Source organism: Argentina silus (assembly GCF_951799395.1).
Source record: "Argentina silus genome assembly, chromosome: 8".
In the NCBI taxonomy this organism is placed as follows: Eukaryota; Metazoa; Chordata; class Actinopteri; order Argentiniformes; family Argentinidae; genus Argentina; species Argentina silus.
The window spans coordinates 8,165,978-8,189,397 of NC_139662.1; the positions used below are offsets into that span (position 1 = coordinate 8,165,978).

The 23,420-nt window shown below is 42.4% G+C and overlaps 3 protein-coding genes across 8 annotated transcripts in view; 2 read left to right on the forward strand and 1 right to left on the reverse strand.

Moving 5' to 3' along the window:
• The first annotated feature begins 856 nt into the window (after positions 1-856).
• Positions 857-10,752, forward strand: tmem269 (transmembrane protein 269). Of its 6 annotated transcripts, XM_083675602.1 has the most exons (9): positions 892-938; positions 1,079-1,105; positions 3,035-3,091; positions 4,432-4,496; positions 6,090-6,237; positions 6,833-6,930; positions 7,875-8,018; positions 8,181-8,381; positions 8,603-10,752. In XM_083675602.1, exons 5-9 carry the CDS (start codon positions 6,197-6,199, stop codon positions 8,710-8,712), a joined length of 594 nt encoding a protein of 197 aa, XP_083531728.1. In that variant the 5' UTR covers positions 892-938; positions 1,079-1,105; positions 3,035-3,091; positions 4,432-4,496; positions 6,090-6,196; the 3' UTR covers positions 8,713-10,752. The 6 variants fall into 6 exon arrangements, with proteins under 6 accessions (XP_083531723.1, XP_083531728.1, XP_083531726.1 ...); XM_083675597.1 differs by lacking the exon at positions 4,432-4,496 and having other exon boundaries at positions 857-938; XM_083675600.1 differs by having other exon boundaries at positions 4,432-6,237.
• A 496-nt stretch (positions 10,753-11,248) lies between these two features.
• On the reverse strand, positions 11,249-14,577 carry LOC310808901 (tyrosine-protein kinase STYK1; the record flags this gene model as incomplete). The annotated part of the gene is given in 10 exon segments (XM_083676000.1): positions 11,249-11,420; positions 11,604-11,700; positions 11,814-11,854; positions 12,396-12,613; positions 12,925-13,008; positions 13,146-13,327; positions 13,739-13,876; positions 14,124-14,279; positions 14,531-14,559; positions 14,561-14,577. Coding segments are annotated over 10 exon segments (1,134 nt in total).
• Positions 14,578-17,894: 3,317 nt separating this feature from the next.
• magi3a (membrane associated guanylate kinase, WW and PDZ domain containing 3a) overlaps positions 17,895-23,420 on the forward strand; it is a 107,479-nt gene continuing 101,953 nt past the window's right edge. Inside the window, exon 1 of the mRNA XM_083675562.1 lies at positions 17,895-18,980. Coding sequence (XP_083531688.1) covers positions 18,674-18,980 — 307 coding nt within the window. The 5' untranslated portion in view covers positions 17,895-18,673. The remainder of the gene's footprint in view (positions 18,981-23,420) is intronic.

Below are 23,420 nucleotides of genomic sequence, written 5' to 3' on the forward strand. Positions count from 1 at the left end.
AGAGGGTGGGGGGAGGGGGAGGGATACGAACCCTGGTGCCCTGGTGCAAGGCCCCGGTGGATACGATATATAATTGCATGTATTCATCATTTTGCATAACTATTGTTGCATAGATTAAAGAACACAATGCAGAACAATATGTATGTACAATCAAGGTTAGTCTGTGAGACATTCACGTGTGGTTGGGTGCTTAACCTTCCAGTTCTGAATGTTGGGAAACTGAATGTTGGGAAAAGACCAAGAAAGAGACTTATATGGCTGGGCCATACTATGGAATTGAATGTATAGGAAGCTTTCTCTCCTATAAGTACTGCACCCTTTTCTCTGTACCCCTGACTTACTCTGGTTACCTCTTAGAGAGAGACACTATTGTACCCCTGCAAGCTTGTATTAAAATGTATTATTGATCATTGTTATTAGATTTGTACATGTCTTCATTCACTATATTTTGGAGTTCGATACCCAACCAAATTTATTAGGGAGAAAGGATTATTCCTTCACACTTGAATTAAAAGATCATGAAAAAAAAAATTCACGTATGTGTTTGATGGTGGACTGTCAAGATTTCTCACAGCAACTGTGCATCTAAAGTTGATTTACTGGTTATAGAGTGACATATCAATGTGAATTGGCTATGTTGCTAATGAAATGGTCATGATCACTTTGTATGTGCATCAAATTGACTTTCTTAGCTGAGTAAAACTTATATCTCACTATTAAAAGACTGTTTTGTTTTTAGTGTCAATATCAGAGGACCTCCCCAGAAAACATCCTCAATGAAGTTTTGACACTTACATTATTCAAATTTAGTAGCCTAGTAGTTAGATGGAAAAACCTAGAGGGTTTCAGTCGTCACATCCGGTGGAATATTCCAGTGGATTCATCCTAGGGCTTTAAAAAGCGACGCGGTGAAAAACGGACTGAGATGTGTCTGACAGGTGAATAACAGGAACGATTTGGGGGATGCAATAAACAGTCATTTAAAACACATGACGAAGTAAATGAACAGAAGAGAGATTTATTTATTAAGATTTATCCATTGCCATCTTGACGTGTCAATCATTTGCACATATTTCAGCTGCATCATCTTTGAAGGTCATTCCAGGTAAGTCAGAGTGCTGTAGCATCATTATTATTATCACCTTACGGTTATTGCACATTAAGACGAGTATTTACTCATTATCCAGTGATTATGAACAATATCCTGTCGCTATCAGCGACCCATTGTCATTTACACCCTATGACGCACCAAAAAATGCTACACGGTTTTTTAGCCTAATTCATTTCAGTCAGTTGGGATCATACTGTACATCGTGTAATGATAATGATTATGATGATGATGATGATGATGATGTGATGTGATCTACTACGAAATGATCTACTCTACGTAGCCTAGTCATTACACTCCAGACTAATAGAGACTAGGTGGGTCTCGTAGTGCTAAACTGCGCATCCAGAGGCGCATCCATGCGAGCGCAGTAACAGACGTGATCTGAAGTATATCAACTAAGCAAAGTGGATGTATGTAGGTTGCAGGTGGTTGGATCATAATAATGATCATATTTGGTAATTAAATGTGTTCAAGCGATAAAATCCGACCTTGAACTGTTATATCCGTATTTATGACCAAATTGACGAGGGTAGTTCTGATAGGCTCACTACTACTGTTCATTCAATTGTGACATCTTTTTGTCAGTTGAACTCTGTTAATATGTCACTATTATTGCACATACATATTGCACGCATATTGGGGATTGAAGTAGCTGCTGTACCTATAGAAGTAGCCTATACCATTTAGCTTACATTACATAATCTTTAAAATGTCAAAAAGATGGCCTAATATGATATGACCATATAATAATAGGCCAATCATATAACTTTGATAATATGATATTAAGACCGATTAAAATAATGAAATTAAGTTGTACAACGATAAAGCAAATCATTTGCATACTATTTCAGTCAATCCGTGAGCTGTGTCATGGACAGAATAGTGTATGGGGCATTCAGGGTCTGTGTTAATGTTTTTTTTCTTTTTTTAAAGGGATGTTCCACCTTTTTATGTTTTTTTTTCCTGGTTTGGCCCTGACCTTGGCTGTAGTTGATTAGCTCAACTGTAAGCTGTACATATTTTCTTTAGATACATATTTTGGGCCCCGTAGGGCCCCATTTATTCTGAAAATATGTCCAAAACACCTTGCAGACACTCCAAACTAACTAGTACTAAGAGAGAATCACCCTCTGAAGACTTTTTGAAATGAAAATGCTAAAGTGTATTACAGTCTAACAAAGTAATGCAAAAAATAAAATAATGCAGACCCAGTCTTCAGAGAGGGATTCTGTCATATTATGACTTTAGAGTGTCTGCAAGATGTTTTGGACATATTTCTAGAATAAATATTGTGCCCAAAATATGACAACTCAGTATCTAAGGAAGCAACATATGTAACTAAAAACTGTCTGGGCAAATCAACTCCACAAAGGTCACGGCCAAACCAGGAATATGTTTTAAAGAAGTGGAACATCCCTTTAAAGATGCTATACAGAGGATGACAAGCTAAGGAAAGCAACCTTCCAGCTTCAGCTGAACATGTAGCTATAGCCCTATACATATCATACTGTATGGATCACTGTCTTACCTAATATGGCCGCAAAATCATCATCTTTAATGTATAACTATTATTGAAGCAATTTCCTTGTTGAGGATTTTCGCTTGTGAATGAGCTGCTGTAGAAAAGACCCTTTGAAACTCATCTAATCCTAAAAAAACACTTTAGTCCTTATATTCGCAATTCCAGCAAAAATATATCCCATAAATGGATAGAATGGCTGTTTAGAATCTATTTTACATCTATTAGAATGCAACGTCAACAACATCAACAATCACATCAGGAATAGGTCTGCCACAGATGAATGCAGCAGGTATGACAATGATTTGTTACAATTGTGTACAAATATGAAAAGCATGTTACTATGTACTGTATAGGTGGTAATGATTATCTGTTACTGAACGTTAACTGTTGATTATTTTCAGCTGCTGTGCTGTGAGCAGACCCAGAGACAATCATGATCCTGTTGACTCCCTCCTCTGGTATGTGCTTGTTTCTGAATTCAGAATTTCTTTTTCCAGTTTGTTTATTCCTTATCAAGCTGCAACCACCGTACACAATTGTCAGAATGTTGTAAATCCTGTTTTAGTTGTTTTTACCAATGTGTCGTGTGACTGTCTTGGTAGTGTAGTCTATATTCTTTTGAAGTTCAGAGGATGGTTATAGCCAATAATAACATAGCAAGGCAAGGGAAGACACAAGTTTAAAAAGCGTGTGAGGACAGGTCTAAACCACTAGAATCATGATCATTAGGCTCTATAGCCTACGCTAATGTGAGTGCCTGCTTTTACCATCTGAGATCCAAGTTTTCCTGATTTTATTAACTGAAGCGGGAGGGATGATGATGATGATGATGATGACGATCATACATTTGACATCAAGATGTCTCTCAGTGCAGTTCATTTGTTCTTGTATGTTGTTTTGAAAGTATTCTTAGCTTTACTTTAGTTTCTGAACATGAGATCACAGGGGGTTACATACCACAAAGTGTTTATAAGCACTACTGTACATCTACATACAATATACTGTACAGTATATTATTACATGATTGTTGTAGACTGCATTCTGCCTATTGTAAGTTTCCCTTGTCATTATTTTGTAATATAATATTTCTAAAATTGTCAATTGAAAAATTAAATGAAAAGAAGCATCCACCGAGTTTGAAGAAAACAATTAATGTGCATGTACAATAACTGTCTAATGTGCACATTCCTTAATTTCCCCCCTGGCATCTCTTCCAGACTGTTACAAGGTAACATGGCAGTGCAGTTACATAACTACGGCTCCCATCATGCCTCACTCTCATCAGGCAGTGGTCCAGAAATAGAGACATGTGTCATGTGTCTGACTCTGGCTTGATACTTGTACTGGATGTATCAGTGAGTGAGACCATATTGACTGGCTGGAGTAGAGCTTTTCATGGCTGTTAGACGTGGCAGGTCCCTCTCCAGTTAATTGTGAAGCACAAGCTGGGCATAAAAAATAATAATAATAAAAAAAGATTAGGACAAATAATGGTTATTTTGAAGTGAATTCCTCTCGGCATCGATGACTATTAATATATTTCTGAATATGTCCATATTCTTTACGTTGTAGGCAGAGGAAACAAATGTGTGAGATCAACAGTACAGTAGATAAATGTATCTCTGCTTATTGAGTCTGCATGTTTTCTAGTCTGAGGATTTGAGTTTATTTGTCACACATCACCTCAGAGGGTGTGTAAAGTCAACTGTAAATCACAAACGAGAAGCATGCTGTCAAGTAGACTTCTTAAAAGTTGTTGTGGGCTCTGTGCTGTGTCTCATGCACTGTTTTCTTTCAGATGAAGAGTCTGTTGAACTCGCCTGGCTTTGGAATCACAGCAAGTTCAGTGTGCAAAACAGAATAGTAGGAACATGACTTTAACCTCTTTCACATACAGAAGTTAGATTATCTTAGTTTTAAAAGGGAATGCTACTGTACTTTAACCTAGGAAAATAGCATGTTGTTAGCCCTACACTGTCTGAAGTAGTAGTCAGTCTTTGCTGGAAACTCTTGGCTAATTTGATCACCTATGGTTACATTCCCTGGGAAATTTCAACTCCCAGAGCCGACACCCTTAAGGACAAAGATCCCTTTGTTTGTCTTCATTAAAAATCTTCACAGCTTTTTAGGGGCAAAAACAGCTCTGGCCTTCGTGAGGCAGTGTCAGCAGAGCAGACACTCCAGCTAGCTTGCTGAGTAAGATGACCTTTGATGCTTTCCCACACACTAATCAAGATTGAGCCATTAGAAGTCTGTCTAAAGTGTTCTTACTGTGCACCATGTAATTAATCTTTAAGTACTGTATAACAATGTAATTCCAATGTATTAGGTTACTTTGTAGTAACCTCATACAAGTAGAGTAACATGTAGCAACACTTACCTTCCACAATGTAATTTAACCATGTATAATCCAGAAATAAAATCTGTTACCAAAAAAAAAAAAGAGATAAAAATACGTTGTTGTTGATGATTTTCAACAGTCGTCCATGACTGTGATGTTGCAATGCCCTTTACCATTGTTTCAGGTCACTGTGCATTCAGACAAACAGCCTAATGGATCATTAGCCTAGTATTTAAATGAGGTCAATAAATCTGAAATGGTGTCAACAAATCTCTGTAAAGATTACAACACAGCACTGTACTGGATGTATGTGGGCACAGTAGTCCCTGTACTTCACTGTGTGTGGATAGTCCCTCCCCCACTAGTCACAGTTAGACATTTACTATTTATGTTTATTTGTAAACTTATGAACATAGACAGTAAAATGATTACATGTGGCATAGGTCTTTACTATTGCTTATTTAGTCATTTGACTTGAATCCTGCATGCTTTACCTACCAATGATTCTACTGTATATGATAGTAACCACACCAAGTGTTTTACTCTGAAAAGTGCATAACTATATCATAAGGTGGGTCCCCAATAAACATACTTCTTGGTAAGTGATGCAACTTTTTATTAGATGGATCATTTTGTTTAGTGTTGTAAGTAAAAAAACAACAACATTTTTTTGATACATAAGATTTTATGTAATATTCACAGAAATGATCACTCCTCTATACTCAGAATGTGGTCATTTTTTGTGTTCTTCTTTCAAATATCAATTTGGATGCTGTAGGGTGGGTGCATGGGGTGTTTCTTCTTGACTATTATTTTCTCTCATCCTGTTGGACAGCTTGCTGGTTCAGCTATTAATTTCACTATGGTATTGTTATCCTAGTCTTGGAAAGCCACAGAAGTAGTAAGCCATTACAAGTCAAACACGGTTAGCTAAAACTGATCATTAATCAACAACCAATGCACTCATGTACAGGATGGCACCCTAGACATGCAGAAGCTTGAGTATAGTCTTATAGTTATAGTCTTAAGAACTTAGCAGTCCTCTTTAGACCAACAGTTGTTAACATCATTTAAGATAGACCACCATTTAATTAGCTCTCCTCGCCTGGTCCCAGGTTTTTTCCAGCGTACCAACAAGCTTTTCCTGAGTGAGCATGCCACTGGACTCAAGCTCAAGGAATTTGCACGGAAAAATGCAGCCAACGCTCTTTCTGTAGCCAACATGACCATGGGCATGGCCTCCATTCTCTGCAGCCTGAGCGGGTGAGTAAATATACGCACGCACGCACGCACGCACGCACGCACGCACGCACAATTTGATGGAAAGCATAGTAAGGCTACAAGCACTGTATGTATCTCATGTGCAGCAACTATCCACTATTCTGGGTTTGTTTAGAATGGATTGGAATGGTTTTGAAAAGGGAAAGTAAGTTATTGTACAGTACATCATTGTCTGTTGTGTGTTGCTTTTTTTTTCAAAACAAGTTGTTTAAGAGGCTTATTGACAGTTGACCCAACGCACCAATGTGGCAGTGGACAGTGTGTACATAAAAATCCTGCCAATACGCTGAGCTTTGTTTCGGGAAGAGAGGGAGAGCTCAGCGAGGTCACATTACCAGATCTGCTGCAAAACATGACTCAATTCTAAGGCCGTGTTTTCAACGCTGTTTCAATATACTGTATTTGAAATATGTCGTTCAAGTAGCATTTTCGATCCATAATGTTGAAATCTAGATATCTACACTGCTTTTGGGTTCAACAAACACTGTTCAACTCCTTATTACAAGTGTTTTCTTTGACCTGAGGCCGATTGTAAATAAATGGCTAAACGCAACCGTTTTACCCTGCTTTTTTCCAGCCACCAGTATGCTGCATGCTGGCTGGTCCTGATTGGCTACCTGCTGGATTTGGCAGATGGAGCAGTTGCCAGGCGATTGGATGCATGCTCTGCACTGGGTGAGTGGAGTGTGTTCTTTAGCTCTGACCACAGCCAAACTTCACAACGGAGACATTGGCATACGGCCCGGTCCTCTACCACAGTGTTGTTCATTCCTGGGGCCTGGGGAGTCACAGGGCCATTATAGTATCCACAGCACATTCTCAAAAGGTCACGGCATGATATCAAATGAAAACGCACAGGTGGCTTTTAACACGATGACCCCTGTGTGTGTAGATAGTCACGTCTGCTCAGCTGCCTGAAATAGCTCCCAGGTGCACCACAATATGCCATCACACGGATATTTCAGTGGGCTTTTGTGTCCCGAGATTGTTTTTCTGCATGACTTTGCAGGTGGGCGTTGTTGTGTCCCCCCCCCCCCCCCCCTCTTTTTTTGTCGATTGAACAATCACTTTCTGATTAAGCAGTCTAATTCGAGGGATCATGCACCAATTGTCTGTTTTATCCCGATGCTTTGGGCTCTCAGCATATCTGAAATTGCTAAAATTTTTGACCCTGGGCTGTGGAATTTCATCTCGTTCATTTGAGCTGTGGTCAGAATCACCTCATGCTCAGAGCACGCTGAAAACATGCTCCCTTGCTCTAGAGGGATAAAGAGACACTGGCATTTGGGAATGTTGTTTACAGAGGAAGGTGGCAGGCCTGTTAGGCTGACACAGAAATTTCCACTGCAGAAATCCCTCTTTTATACACACACACACACGAGCGCGCGCACTCACGCACGCACGCACGCACGCACGCACGCACACACACACTGAGATACAAACAAATAAGTAAACACTGTGTGACCCCCCCAGAGAAAACTAGGCCATCAGCATAGAGGAGATTAGATAGTTGGTAAGAGGAAAATGCACATGACTAGCCATACAGCGGTTAGTAACAGTAGTTAGTAAATCAGTCAGGCTTTTATGGTAAATGTGCATCTAATCACTTTTTGTCTCAGGTGCTAAATTGGATGATTTTGCCGATTTCACCACTTTTGGGATTGCAACCTCATTGCTCCTGAGGACACCTGACTTCCTGGACAACGTCCTGTGCATGTGCTACGTCATGTCCGTGTTTGTCCGCCTCTGCTTCTTCTCCAGTGGTAAGAGAAGGAAATATTTTGAGAACAACATATTGGAAGTTTACATACTCTATCATATAACATTGCCATTCATTTCCCATGCAGTCCTAAATGTATTTCACAATGGACTACTCTCTCAGAAGGTCTTAATTAGCCCTTGTCTGTTTGTGTGTTCCTCTGCAGGCATCCCCTTCATGTACCGAGGCCTGCCATGCATCTACTCTTCAGCCATCCTGGCCTGTGCCTCCCTGCTGACTGGAGGGAACATGGCCGTGCTCCGCAGCACCGCGGTGGCCATGATCCTCTTCATGGTCAGCCAGGGATTCTACCCTCATGACAGGGTACTGGAGTCTCAGGCCTGGAAGAAGGCCATCTATGCAGGAGGTAAACTCGACAGCACAGAGAGGAACTACTGCAGAAGCACCACACCACATGGGTGACAGTATGAGATCACTTTGACATTAGATAAGTTCAGTATGAATCAAAGATGTGTTAAGATACTATGAGGTGATGCCAGAGACTGAAGCCCGCTTCAAAAATGGTAAATCTTTGAAAAGGGATTTGACGCTCACTTTTGATATGTTTTTTTTTTTTCTTTTTCACAGGAGTTGTCATGGTTTTCTGTTCCTCTTTCCCTCCGGCCTGTGTGTACTACCTGTTGTGGTCTGTGTCCTACATTTTGTTTCCAACGTCCCTGTGGAGCTGCAAAGTGTAGAGGAAGTTGTGGCCTTGTCCCTAACTCACACACTAGGCTCACTAAAGGCCCGTCCGGGTGAACTAAGGCTTCTAGGCTGCTGGTGCCGAAGACCCAAAAAGAACAGGCTCACCCCCATAGGAGACCACGTGTTGTATTATACCTTGTTTGTTTTGAGGTGATGACTCTAAAAGACGTATGAATTCAGTAGAGGTTAGTGTGAATCATAAAAAGGTCATTTTTATGTCTGTAAGAATGAACTGCCTTTTAATGATAACTTGATGGGGAAATCCTTGGTGGCCATTTTGAATTAAAGACAGGGTTTGGGTGTCTGTACCCATAACATTTTTAGCATTGTGTGTAATGTACTGTCTTGTGTAATCATCCTCTCTGCAAACTATCCCTGAAGGTCTAAAATAGCCCATTTAATTGTTTTAGTTTTTAGCCTGTGCTTTCTGAGTACAACAGAGCATGTTATTTCCAGTATTAGAAAGTCATTTGAAAATAAAAGCTGTAGTCACTGCAAAGAATGATATTGTTGGATGGATTGCAGTGTCAACATCAATGCCTATGAGCGCTACATCCTCACAATACGCGGTAACGTTCAGGGCACAACATTGCAGAATGTACAGATTGAATTGTATAGTTTATGTAGAACAAACATGCTTCTGTGTCATATACTGTAGGAATCATGACAATGTTTCTATCTGCAACGTTTTTGCCCTCTTACATGTTACCAATGACATCTCATGGTTTTTGATACTGTACATGTATGTGTTTATGCTTTCCAAGAGCATTCTTGTGATTTATGAGGGCATTTAATTTACAGTACAGATATTTTCCACAGTATTGTCAGTATTGTAGATGCTGAAATTGATATCTGTGACTGTTTCAAAGAATTGTTAACTCTCTATGGATGTTGGGGATTTTGGACAGTGCGTTTGAAATATATGATACTGTTCAATTTAAAATGTCAAATACTGTTACTCTACCACAGTAATTGTATATATGAATTGTGTGGGGAAATATGGTAGTTGAGCAATATTCTGAGTTGGATGTTTTTTAGAGCACGAACTGCATTCTCAACTGGCATTTTATTTTTTCTTTATTTTAGGCTAGAGAAATCCTCAAGCATTTTTGAGAAGAGAGAGCTTTTTACTAGTATTTTACTACAATCATTGAGTGCTTGGAGTACATTCCCACCATTCCCCATTCAGACATTCTGTATCAACAAATGTTTCCATTGTGGAAACAACAATTGTCATTTATTTTGATTTCGATCCTAACTGTGACCTAAGCACCTCTCGCTCAGTGCTTTTATCAACACCAAACATTTGGTCAGGTTTTTTGTCTAACTCAGTAATAGTTTGTCATTCAATTTGACAAACAAATGACACTGTGGTTAGATACATTTCCTGTCAATGTGATTCTATTTGGTATTTGTGCACCTTTGCCTCTGTTTTAAGAGGTCTTGCACTTTCATTCCCCAAACATCTATGTTAAAGCACCCTCACCCCATGACTTGTAGGCTATTTACAGATACAGTATGTTTACGGGTTAAGGGAGAAATTTTGTGTTGTGTGCATAACTTGCCGTTATCTGTAAGCATGTGTTTAGAGGACATAAACCCTGTGCCTCTCTCTCTCTTAGGGTTTTAGATGTGGGAGTGATGGACACAACATGAGGTCTACTTGCTAGGGCTTCACAGAGGCTTCAAGAGGAATGTTTGGACAACAGCAGTGGTACAATGTAACTGTACTGTAAATGTCTGTTCCCACCTGCCTATGAACTGTTGGGTTTGTTGACAGTTTATGATATTGCAACGGTAGGGAGAAAATCAACAGTCAAATGTGTACACAGACTTAAGGCCACTTTAATGTATGCACCTGTGTGGGTGCTATGTTGTGCTCATACTGTATGGCCACAGTAATACATGTCTAGAATTATTATCTTCATAATAGGCACAGCATAATGACCCTAACCCAATAATAAACCAGTAAACACCATGAAGAACTGTATTTTTAATCTGTACATTTTTGACAATAAAAAGAGGTTCTTAAAGGACAATAGCATGTTTTTAAAATCATGTTTCTTGAACATACTGTACAGTATGAACTTAATACACTGTAAATTGATCCCATAAACGTGTGGGGGAAAGAAAGTGTTTAGAATTGTGAGGTAACTATGTCTGTGGTTTATTTTCCTACATTAATTTACTGTACGCTCTGAAAGTGACAAGTGTCTCCCAACGAATCCCCACCAGTGGCTCCTCCAACAACTTTGTTCAAACTTACAGTACAATGCATTCATCACAGTTCTCTCATCCACACCTTCATCCAGGTCACATATCCACAGCATTTCACTGAGATACATCATAGCATCCTAAAGGAATTTCTCACAGAATGGCTGGGACATACACAACTTGACACACACACACACACACACACACACACACACACACACACACACACACAAATAACATGCTTTATCAGGGAACCTCTTCTTCTATGTGCCCTCCTTGTTACATCGTTACAGCAGACCAGGCCTGAGTGGCGGTTCAGGGGAGCACACCTGCCTTCTTCCTGTACTCAAAGATGTCTATACCCTCCCGGGTGCATAGGGCTTTCGTGTCTGCCAGGTAGGTGTAAGACTCCAAAAGCTTTATGATGGCGGAGAACGCAGGACGGTCTTTGAAGTTCCACATCCAGCAGTACTTCATCAGGTCATAGCTGAGTGAGACAGTTTTTGTTTTTTCTTACTGGTTTATATGGTGGTTCAGTGACTCAGAAAATATTTTTTCATTCACAAGGTTAAAACAAGTGGCTTCACCGTGGAGGAATTGTAAAGCTAAGACTGGACCTTATATGATCTCTGAAATAATGATACTGTTGTGTTAAGTGTCATGTACTTACAGCGGTCCTCCACAATTGTCTGGCTTCTTCATCCGATAGGACTTCTGCAGTTGGAGGAACACAGACAGAGGCTCCAGCTCAGGGTAGGGGGGCGAGCCTAAGGAGAAGATGATAAGGAGAAGAGATGCAGAGTAGATGGCAGACTGTAGTAAACCTTCATAAAATGTACTTGTACTTGTACATATTATAGAGAAAATGATTGTAGATTACCCAAGGTGATCATTTCATACAGGAAGATTCCAAAAGACCATCTGAGGAGGAGAACTAAATAAATCAAGTATGTAAACGTTAACACACTAACAAGCATTTACCTGAAAAGTGATATTGAAGTATTTTATCAGAAAACTGATGTAAAAATAGCATATGTAATAACAATTTACTTCAACAATAATATATGAAGAATATACACTCATGAAACACTTTATTAGGAACACCTGTACACCTTCTCATGGTGGAGGTGGTGTAATGGTGTGGGGAATGTTTTCTTGGCACACTTAAGTTAATCCCCGTTAATACCAATGAATCATCGCTTGAATGCCACAGCCTATTTGAGTATTGTTGCTGACCATGTGCATCCCTTCATGGCCACAATTTACCCATCTTCTAATGGCTACTTCCAGCATGATAATACACCATGTCACAAAGCAAAAGTCGTCTCAAACTGGTTTCACTTTCAATAAAGTGCTCAGCTCCACTGCTGCATTAAGAATATCTATTAAAAAAAAAAAGGAGAACTTTGAGTCTTTGCCTACTTTGTGTACTAACCACTTTAGTTTTATTCCCCAAACTCACACATCACTCCTGTCTGTGGTGGGCTGCCTCATGATCCTCTCTGGAGCCTGCCACTTGAGAGGCACATCGGACATCCGCCGCTTGGCCACTGCGTCCTTCTGACGGCCCGTGAACGCCAGGCCCAACCCAGACACCCTCGCTGAGAGCCCAGGGCCAATCAGGATGTTCCGTGCAGCGACATCACCATGCATCAGCCTGTGCTCTGACAACAGATAGTCCTAGAGTAGAAGATATCAGGCCAAAAAAAAACCCAAAAGAAAATGTAGCCCAACAGTGCAGAAGTCACTGCACAGAGTGTGTTGTGATGTGCAGTTCCTCTGTTTGGTCATTAGATCTAAAATCCGGGGTGCTTTAGAACCATCCTAGTGATGACTTATAAGTCCCGCAGTATTAACTTTGTGGGCTTTGAATATCTTTGCTGTGTTGAAGACAAAATGGGAGTGTGGGTTTGGGGGGGGGGGGTATACTTTGGTTTGGAACATCAGCTGTACACTAGGACGGATCTAATGCACCCCAGAGAAAGACTCACCAGGCCAGCTGCCACCTGCTTTGCAACCAGAAACACAGACCTCTCTGAGAAGTGCTGTGACGAATGCAAGGACTCAGGGTCCCTCTGTTGTGCAGAGATAGACAGAGTTAGGACCAATTCAATTTCACTTTGTCAAAGCAATCGAAATGACAGTCATGAACTCAATGAATTGCATCTAGCATCTCAGTATTCCATATAACAGTGATCCAATCTTCACTTGCATTTCTCGAAGTCCAGAGGAAGTGAAGCAGGTTTCCAGGACTGCTGAACTCCAAGACCAGGTACATGGGCAGACGCCGTGTCTGACAGTACAGCATCTGGACCACATGGTCATGTTTACACACTGTAGCATGGAACAGGACCCAGTCCACAAACTCCTTAGCCTGAGGTTGGTTGGAGCCATCTGGGTGAGAGGGGATATTATATAGTACATACTGTAAGAGATAGGTACAAGTGTTCAGTATTTCAAAAGACGGACAATATCAAGTTTCACATTAGTTGCTGTAGAGGGTCAATTCAAAAATGTTGGTTGTTCTTCCCTCTTGGAAACATAGGGCTCCCAAACCCCAGACTAACTTGGTTCCCTTCCCCCAAAATAGATCCCACATAGCTACTCATAGTGAGAGCCAGTGATCTGTCCTGACCTTGTGTTTGTGACAGGACCAGAAGCCCCTCCAGGCCTTATCTCGGAAACTCTGGGGATGGGCAGTTGTCGGCGAGTCTCCAACACCCTAACATTTTTGCTGTAAGGCTCACTATTTATGGAGAGTGTCTTAGTGAAGTTACTCCTAACCTCACTATGCACATACTGTACCGCGGAGTGTCTTTACTACCACAGGAGTAGAGGTCGCCTCTTTTCTCAGCATGCCACTGCAGATGGGACCATAACGGCCTGCCTGCCAGAACTTCAGCCCCTCCAGAGCACACTCCCCAGGGATCTCCCACGGACCCACTGCATTATGGACCAATGAAGGAGCAGGGCTTATGGACACACACTCTTGGCCTGGGAAATGCAGTTGTGTTCTTGTTAAGCATTATTTGGGTCAGCCGTGTGTTTTTCCTGACCATATGATATGACCTTGACTGAAAGCCCAATGTTTTTCCTTCCTCAGGTCACATGGTCTGAAGAAAATACAAAACAACTCTAGGCCCTACAACAGCCAGGCTTTTGACTTTTAACTTCAAGATGTATTTCTTACCATTTGTGTAACGGGCAGGGCCAGGGCTGGAGACACTCTCTGGTGCTGGTCTCTTCCAGAAGAACCTGCACAGTATCAGGACTACGACAACCACGGTGCTGAGAGCCAGGAGGGACGGGATGATGATCACAGCCAATGTACCTGATCCCTCCTCATCTGAAGCACATACAGGAGGAACACAACAAGTCAATTTCATGGTAAAGTATAGTACACTCTAATCACAAAGCCAACGGTAGCACATAACTCCTAAGCTAAGTCCCACACTTCCATTCCGAACAATATCCAACATGTTTTTAGATATTATAAAATATTAACATGCATACCACCACATAGATTCCCTTCTTGGCGCTTATTTTAGGCACAAATATTGCATTTTCAATTACACCAAAGGCAACATAAAAACTTACAGCAGAGAGGGTCTGAGGTGTTGTTGCACCGCTGACTGCACATCCATAGAGGACAGCTGTCTCTTAGCATTTCTCACATCTAGAGGAGAGTATTATTAAACTCAAAATTGGCGGGCCCTCTACAAACATAAGCTATTGAGCCAGATTGCTGAGCCAGAGGCATAATAATGCTCTGAAGTAGGTCTAATAATACACTAACCTATTATAATTACTTTACCAAACGTTCCAAAACGGTTGACAAGAATAAAGCAAAAACTGACAAATATGATTAGATTGATGATGTATCAAAGAATGACAGTTCTATAACCATCTGAGATATTCTTAGCACGAACACCTGTTTACAATCGTGTTAACTAGCCTACAACCTAATTAGTCAACATAACGGGAGTGGCGCGGCACGTTCAACAAGTTCAACAATACAACTGTAGCCTACATTTATAAAAGGGCACTTACCAGGGAGAGACGCGAGACAGGTTGGTAAATGGTTGCAATATTTCTCTGGGGGACAATAGGCTAATATCAACAGCAGCTTTGGGAAAATACCCCCGATGTCCTTCTGCCTCTGCGGGCAATGACCATGGAGGTGGCCAAGCAAGGTTACTGACTGTTAATGATTAACAACTAGGGGCATTGAAGTCTGATAACAAAAGGGGCCTGACTCACTCTTAAGTTTATCGAAAGGATGTCATATTGCTCAGAGTATGGTAGCTTAAACATTGCGGTCAAAGCGCCCTCTTGATCATCATATAGGCCTAGCTCACCTTTTGCGGTAAAGAGGGTGTGGCATATGTCCAAGTCAGCGGTCCCAAGCTATTCTTGAGTGAAATCCTCTGGATGGTTCGATCGCACATGTCGCCAGCAGATGGAGTTATTGTACAACCCATATTATTCCCATCCAATCTTACAGGGATTTCTCAATATGATGTGTACTGTATTAACATATCAATTATGCCTATTTTTCACAATGATTTTTTGTGTGTGTGTGTTTGCATTAGAGTGACGATACTCAAGTGTTAGCCTAGTGTTTATGAGATGGCGAGGAAAAATAGAATATTGTCCACTCAAAGTAACAACCTGTATACATCAGTGTTTCATATGGTGTCACATATAGTGGGAGATTCTACACTCTCCTTATCCATACAACTAAACACTCCAGTACCCATATGTCTGCTTTACATTAGCAGGATATACAGACTACACTCAGGTTACACACTACACACTATGACCTCACACCTTATTATATCAGACGTAATGTGAGTGGTTTACCGTACAATGGGAGCCAGCCAGGCGTTGAAGATGAGTCTGGGACTAATGTGTGTTTTGGATAGAGATCACAAAAGAGCCTAAATGGCATAGACATAGACATCTCTGAGTCATCCACTAGTGTCCAATCAAACACAACAGAGCAGCGCCTCACTGCATACTAACCACCTAGAGTGGACAAATGTATTATTTAACCATGCAGCGGCAAGGCCATCTCACGACCCTATAATGAACCCAGGCCTCTAATATCACAGAACATAGCACCTGGTAGGCACTATACTCCACAAGGAAAGCTGCATTCCATGCATTACAACAAGCTCGTCCTCCAATTTCTACCTCCACCAGCCTCCACTGGTACACCATTACCAGAACACTTTTTTAAATTTATTTTTTTGTCACTGGCACTCTTGACAACGAGCAGATATTCAAGTATTTATTGATTGTTTTAAAAAAGTGTTTATGAATGGCTTTAAAACATATGTATGCAATTGAAGTGGGGAAAGGAGTTTTGGAGGACACAGAGATGTGTTATCGTGAGATAACAGTACAGTTTATACCTCTCTGCACAGTTCTCTCTGAGCAGAACAACAGTCTGGGCATCTCGACACATCCACATCCTCCGATGTGGACTGTAAAATCTAATGTGTTTCGATAGTCATAGTTTGCCCCCGCTTGAAGCAGTGCCGGCTCAAACTATTATGGGGCCCTAAGTGAGAAAAATGTAACAACCAACACATTTACTATACCTCCCCAGCAAAAAAACAACCTCAGGGAGGCTCTCGTAGTCGAGAGCCCTACAAGCAGTGCATAGTCTGCGTATAGGGAGAGACGACACTGTGTCGGAGTAGAAATTGGTACAGGTTGCAGAGTAATCCCGCCACGGATAAAACGCTGATGCAATTTCCCAACCGCGCAGACAATTTCTCAGAGGTGACAAGGGCAAATTTGGACATGATTTGATGATCCTTCATCACCTGTTGATTCTGTCACGAAAATGTTGTGCTCAATCCAAGGGTTTATGATGAAACCTGAGCTAATGCTGAATAAACCCATGGACTTATCTCATACTTTGTCCCCCCCCCCCCCCCAAAAAAAAAAATTCCAGCATAATTCCATTGACTTCTATTTGAAATGAATTGCTCTGCTGTCCTTTGTTGTTGTGATTGAAAGGATTCTGTGGTTGATAATCACATACTGTACTGTAGTACTTGGTGACAACCATGAACTCTCCCTATTCCTGTCAATATGTCTGCAATACATTACCACAGTCATTGTACAGGAGAGAGAGAGAGAGAGAGAGACAGACAGTTGTGTTATTAACATACTCTGGGTCTGCTTGTTTCAAGCACTAGATGGCACAGTTGGGCAAGGAGTAGCCTGTACCTTATCTCCCTTCTATCCTCATGGCAGTAGGCCTACATAGATGCACATACTGTATAACAGTGATTCAAGTAAATGCTGGAAAAAGTGCTGTTCCCATGTGTATAAACATGAATTATGGATTATCAATGTGACAAAGGAATCTCATTTTGCCCAAACAGGTGTAGCCTTGCAATCAAGATGGCATATCTTAAGCTATGTAATCAATCTTCACAAAAACATTGTTTCTCAGAATTGGGCATTTCTGTTATTGTAACACTATTTCAAATAGGCCTACCGATATTCAAACACTTTGTGCGCTTGATTTAATATTACTCTGCGCGGATGGTGAAATACGCGCGTAATGTGCGCAGAATGTCAGTGGTCGAAAAATGGGAGATCTTACTAGCTGCCTACCCGGTACGCACGGTGAACAAAATCAAGCGAGCTCATCGAGCCGGTTATCCCAGTAGACCCGCCCAACCATGCCATTGGTTAATGTGCAGTGTTTTACACTCATCCCACCGTCTGATTGGAGGCAAACCCCGGCAATTAGTTACTGGGTTTTCCTTGAAGAAATCAACAAGGAGAAAATGACTTAAAAAGTTATTGGGCAATTCCTCATAATTTGCCTGGCCCCATTCCATACAGCTCGGCTACGCAGGGTGAGATCACCAAGGCTGAATCATAAGCGAGACTACACGGGGCGTCACAGCTGCCGATGATACAGGGCGCGCAGAGGCGACTGGCTGAAGAATAGGAGCAAGTTCCCAGCAGTAGCTGACACTCGCTGGGGACAGGTATGTTTGTCCGTTTCCAAGGAGGAATGCGTTGCTGATGTCATCGTAGGAGGACAGGATAGAACAGGTGCACCAAAGTTGTAACTGGCACAGTCCACTTGGATGAAGAATTGTGTCATTTGATGTGAATTCAGGCAACAGTTGTTATCGCTCAACCCTTCAGATGAGCTTCACAGTTCTCGGATATTTCTTTCAGTGCTCTTCAATTTTACTCATTTGTATTGCCGCAACTGAAGTGTTAAAAATGTACTGATTGGATTTGTGCGTAATACTGTATAACTGTCTATTAGGAACCGATAGACGTCCTATAGTATATGCCTCTATTGAAAGTAATCGGAGCAGTTCTCAGAACAAGGCAATAGGTTTCATACCCTGGAATTCAGAGCGGGGGACGATCTTTAGATTTGAAACACCAGCATCCCCACGATCGATCTCACCTCCTCCTGCGACAACACTGGCGCAGACGGTCTTGCATTTCTATTGCGGACAGGTGATGGTTGAATAATTGAATTTAAGGAGTATACCTACGGACATTGTTTTAAAAGGACAGCTGTTCAAGGGATGGAATACAACACACGTAACCAGATTGTCTCATCTCAGCTCCAGCGTCCTTGTGCAATAATTGTGTTTTGCATGATTGCGGCTTAAGGGGAAAAAGCTCCCGTCGTCTAACAAACAACCATTCTGGGACTTCTCTAAGGGTTTACGAGGGGGATTAATAATGTCCAAAACGCTGAAAAAGAAGAAGCACTGGTCCGGCAAAGTACAGGAGTGTGCCGTTTCGTGGGGCAATGCCGGGGAGTTCGGCTCTGTTGTGGAGGTACTGGGGGGGGCCGAGCTCGGAGAGTTCCCGCACCTGGGCCAGGTGATTTCGGAGGCGATTGTTTGTCACGTCGGAAGGTTGCCCTGCACCGGGGACGTGCTCCTAGAGGTAAATGGCACCCCTGTCAGCGGGCTGACGAACCGCGACACTCTTGCTGTCATCCGCCACTTTCGAGAGCCCATTCGCCTGAAGACCGTGAAACCAGGTATGTCAGGTCACTGACAACGCTTATTCAACTATTGTATCGAAAATGTCATTGAATGTCTTGTCAACCTTGAGCAGGTATACCTATCCGACGGAGAGGGCAGGGCTTTGGTTACTATTCAAAACCAAATGAACTTCATAGGTCAATCGTATGAGCCATGTAGTGACCTCCAATATCCGTCCTGAGGTGTCAGTGTCAGAAGACTGGCTGATTGTCTTGTGTCTTGCACACACTCAGGGCTACTATGTTGGCTATCTACAACTGTACTTTTCATGTATTTATCTAGGGCTTCAGAGGCCTTGCTCTGTAATCTTTGTGTGCATATAAATACGGTGGTTTTGCATTTCTATACACATGGTACGCATCATGTAAATGATAGAGATGCACTGAGGCCTATATTGGACTGAAATGCTGGATCGGGAATTTTGAGATTATTCACTGATCCGATGCTATGACGCAAACTTTGACAAAAACTTGCCAAACATATGCTGCACAGCTGAGATGACACGCGAGTGCGGTGACAACAATAACAACCATGTCTGGTCTGGATTTACTTAATGCTTGAGACAGACACCAGTAAAACTTGCAAGGCGAGTATTTCAAGGGGTGGCAGTAGCATTTCACATTTCCAAAAAAGAGCCTTTTATCGGATCGGTACTTGGTATTGGCAGATACTCAAAGTTCAGTACTCTGAATCGGTATCGGCAATGAAAAAGTGGTATCGGTGCATCTCTAGTAAATGAAGCAAGGGCAATTGATATGCCACCTACCTCATTTGGGGTCTGAGGGGGCAGAGGAGGTGGTAGCCTAGCTAGCTGTGTGTGTGTGTGTGTGTGTGTGTGTGTGTGTGTGGGGGGGGGGGGGGTTGATTGATGGTCTGAAGAGGCACTCTACTCGGAACACTTAGCTGGAGTTTGTTAATGGTGCCAGCCAGGCCTGCAGCCTTGAGGTGAGTCCAAGTCTAATTGATTTAATTACAGTCTTAAATCCCCCAGTTTGCTGCGCTGGCCCTGCTTCTTGACTCTCCGAGAGGAGGATGAGGAGTTGACACCTCCATAGCACAGGCATTTTCTGTGGTTCTTTGTTAAAAACCTATTGATTTCTTCTGTCCCATAACTTTCCAGGCCTTTTGGATACCCTCCATTTTTGTGGAATGCCTCTAGGTGTTTTTTTAATTTTTTTATTATTATTGTTGTTTGGATGTGGTGGTGGTAGTAGTCGTGCACAATACTGAATTCTACAATACTGTGGTTCAGACTAAATATAGCATTAACTTCGAAAGCCTGATTCATATTCTTGCTGAATTCTCTCTCATTCTCTTGCTCTTCAGTATCATCATCTGTGAATAAAGATTGGAGTGCATTCCACTGGTGCTACGGTACATGGTGTTACAGGTAGAAATGTGATCAATAGAACAGACACCGCTCTCTGTTTCACCTTACAGACATGATTGTGTGTTCAGTGTATTAGGGTCACATTTCTACCTGTGGCTCTCTAAGGGGATGCCCCGTAAGTATGCCGCAACTGTCTGTTACAGAAGTGTGTCTGAAGATGCTACAGCTAGGGTAATACCTGTGGAGCCGGGTAGGGGCTCTGAGTCGTTATCTCTCCCTCCCTCGCTCTCATATTTAATTCACACATCATCCATCATTGATGGGTCGTCCATGCAAAGATGAGGTGGCTGCCTGGCTGGGAGGATCAAATGTTATCCGGCAGGTGTTGATGTAAATGTTGGTCCTTAGAGATAATGGGCTGGAAGTCAGGGCTGGAAGTCAGGGCTGGGGGTCAGGACTGGAATTCAGGGCTGGGGGTCAGGGCTGGAAGTTAGGGCTGGAATTCAGGGCTGGGGGTCAGGGCTGGAAGTCAGGACTGGGGCTAAGTTGGGCTTTACCTCCTCCAGGTGTCTGCTCCAGCGGCTGTCTGTAATGTCTGTAATGTATACCGTGGTAACCATGGCACCACAGCGCCATAACACCATATGGTGTTGAGCAGTATGTAAGACAGACACAGGAAGTACCTGAAGTTGAACTGCTAAATAATGTTACAGTACACATGGTCAGATATGTGTACCCACTGCCGACAGTACCTACAATGAGAATAACCTCAGCATTTCATTGTGGCACTGGCCTCTTTCCTCCTCTTCACATCCTCTCCACATTTCCCCTCTATTCTTTCCGTCCCTGCTTCTTTCAATTACTCCCACTCTCACCCGCCCCTTAAGTCATTTTCATTGGTTTGCGTCTACTCTCTTGTGTTTTCCTCCTTGACTTCTTTCTTCTGCTCTCTCTCTCTCTCTCTCTCTCTCTCTCTCTCTCTCTCTCCTTCCCTCCCCTCTCTGTGTTTCACAGCTCTATAATTCACCCTGATAGCTTAGTACATTATTGTAAGTAAATGTAACAGTAAATCTTCCTGATCGTGTGCAATTCACATGCTGAGTGTGTGTGTGTGTGTTGTGGGTGGGGCTGCTGATTAAAAAACACCTAACGTCCCGGTGAAAGTGCCATTCAGGAGAGACCCATCCTCTTCACATTGCTTTGCCATGACAATTAAACCTGTGGCCCAATAGAAGTGGAGCCAATGCTCTCTACTGGCTCTAAGAGGCTCCAGGTCAGTATTGGAAAGGCATGCCCATGTCCAGAGTGTTATCCTGTGCTCCAAACACACGTGCTCAGGGCAGAACACACACACACACACACACACACACACACACCACACACACACACACACAGGGGAGGAGAAGGTACTGGCTGTAGTAAATGCATAATAACCTTGAAGGAAGGGCAGATCGGAGGGTTCCATCCCTCACGGGGCCTAGAGACTCGTAGTAGAGTAGGCGTGTCATCGATTATGTAATCTTTTGGGTTTGCTTGTTTCAGTCCGTGCTAATTATAGTGAATACATACTGTAATAGTTCAGTCAGCCCTCTCTCCCGCGAGGCAACAACAACAACAACATTGTACTCAGGCTCTCCTTGTACCTAGAGATGAATGGGATGTTAATGTAGGTCACCTGTAAATGTGTAATTTTGTACAATTATGCCGGCCATTATGTTGAGAGATAAAAGTGGCAATAACAGTGACTTGGCTTTCCAGTGTTTCATGGTTCTTGTCTGTTGTGGAAAGTGAATAAGCGTGTGCTTGCCTACTGTTTATAGTTAGGCCCTACCTGCTGTATGGGTTTTACTATCTAAGTGTTTTGACAGTTTGACAGATCCCTTCTAGTCATGAGAGTACCATTACACAGCAGTTTACCCATCTTTAGCCCAGCGGAGTACTGCAGCTGTCCGTCCGTCCGTGTGTGTGTGTGTGTGTGTGTGTGTGTGTGTGTGTGTGTGTGTGTGTGTGTGTGTGTGTTTTAATGGTGTTTCTCCCACGGTGCTGGCTGTGGTTTTACGACTAGGCTGTTGTAACCAGCTGAGTGTATCTATTCTGTAACTCACCCCCCCCCCCGCCCGGTAACAACAACATCTGCCCCTGTCCAATCTGTCTATCAGCTGCGTTTCGAGGCCAGCAGGAATGTGCTCCTTTACAACATTGATCGTGTCACCAAACACCATTTTATTTGATCATTTGAATTGGATCCTTTATCATTATCAATGTAGCACTGAACCAAACCATTAGCAGAAGGCTAAGTGTCAATAAAAGCTAATAATATAATATTACTGTTCCAACCGCAGTAATTACAATAAGAACATAAGGAATATGAAACTCTGTGGTTGGAACTGTAGTAATTTACTACAGTGTTGGTTCTCCCATAAAACCTGTGTGTTGGGCAACACTGTGAAAGTAGCAGCCATGAAGTGTCACACTCTTCTGGGTGTCTTCTCTCTATCCCGACCCCTGTGTTTATTACTTGAGCTGTAATCAAATGTGTGTTTCTCGCATACCACAACAGTCCCTGAGAAAACCTAATAAAACTCTCTCTCTTTTCTTTGTAAGATCTCACATTTAAAGGGCCCATGGCGGTGTCAGGAGAAGCCAGGCATGTACTATTAATTTTGTGGAGCTGTCACTCTGAGAGGGGAGGAGGAGGAGGAGGGTCGGGGGGGGCGAGGGTGGCTTCAGAGTGCCTTTACTGCCGTGCGGCCCCCTTAGAAAAGCAACCAGACAGCTAAGGTCACTAAGTCCTGCTTCTGTCACGCATGGAGGGACACAAGGACAATAGACCCGAGGCATAAAGGGGGACACACACTCTCTAAATCACAGTTGTGGTGGAAAAGCCATGATAACATTATGATGGTGGAATAAAGCTTGTGATTAATCTGGCTGTGTTCAAATGAATGGTCTTTATTAGCTCTTAGTTATGACCCAGTGTCTTTGAGGTTGAAGTATTTCCTGATTGACTGCGAGTCCCCCCCCCCCCCCTCACCCTGCCCTCACTGGCTGCGATGCCACTCTGCATTCCAAATGCAGATGGAACATCACTAGTGTTCTTATCTCC

Coding starts and splice junctions, on each gene's coding strand:
- tmem269 (XM_083675597.1), top strand. CDS start 3,067: ATGATCCTGTTGACTCCCTCCTCTG. Junction 6,238..6,832: donor ATTCTCTGCAGCCTGAGCGG/GTGAGTAAATAT, acceptor GCTTTTTTCCAG/CCACCAGTATGCTGCATGCT. Junction 6,931..7,874: donor GGATGCATGCTCTGCACTGG/GTGAGTGGAGTG, acceptor TTTTTGTCTCAG/GTGCTAAATTGGATGATTTT.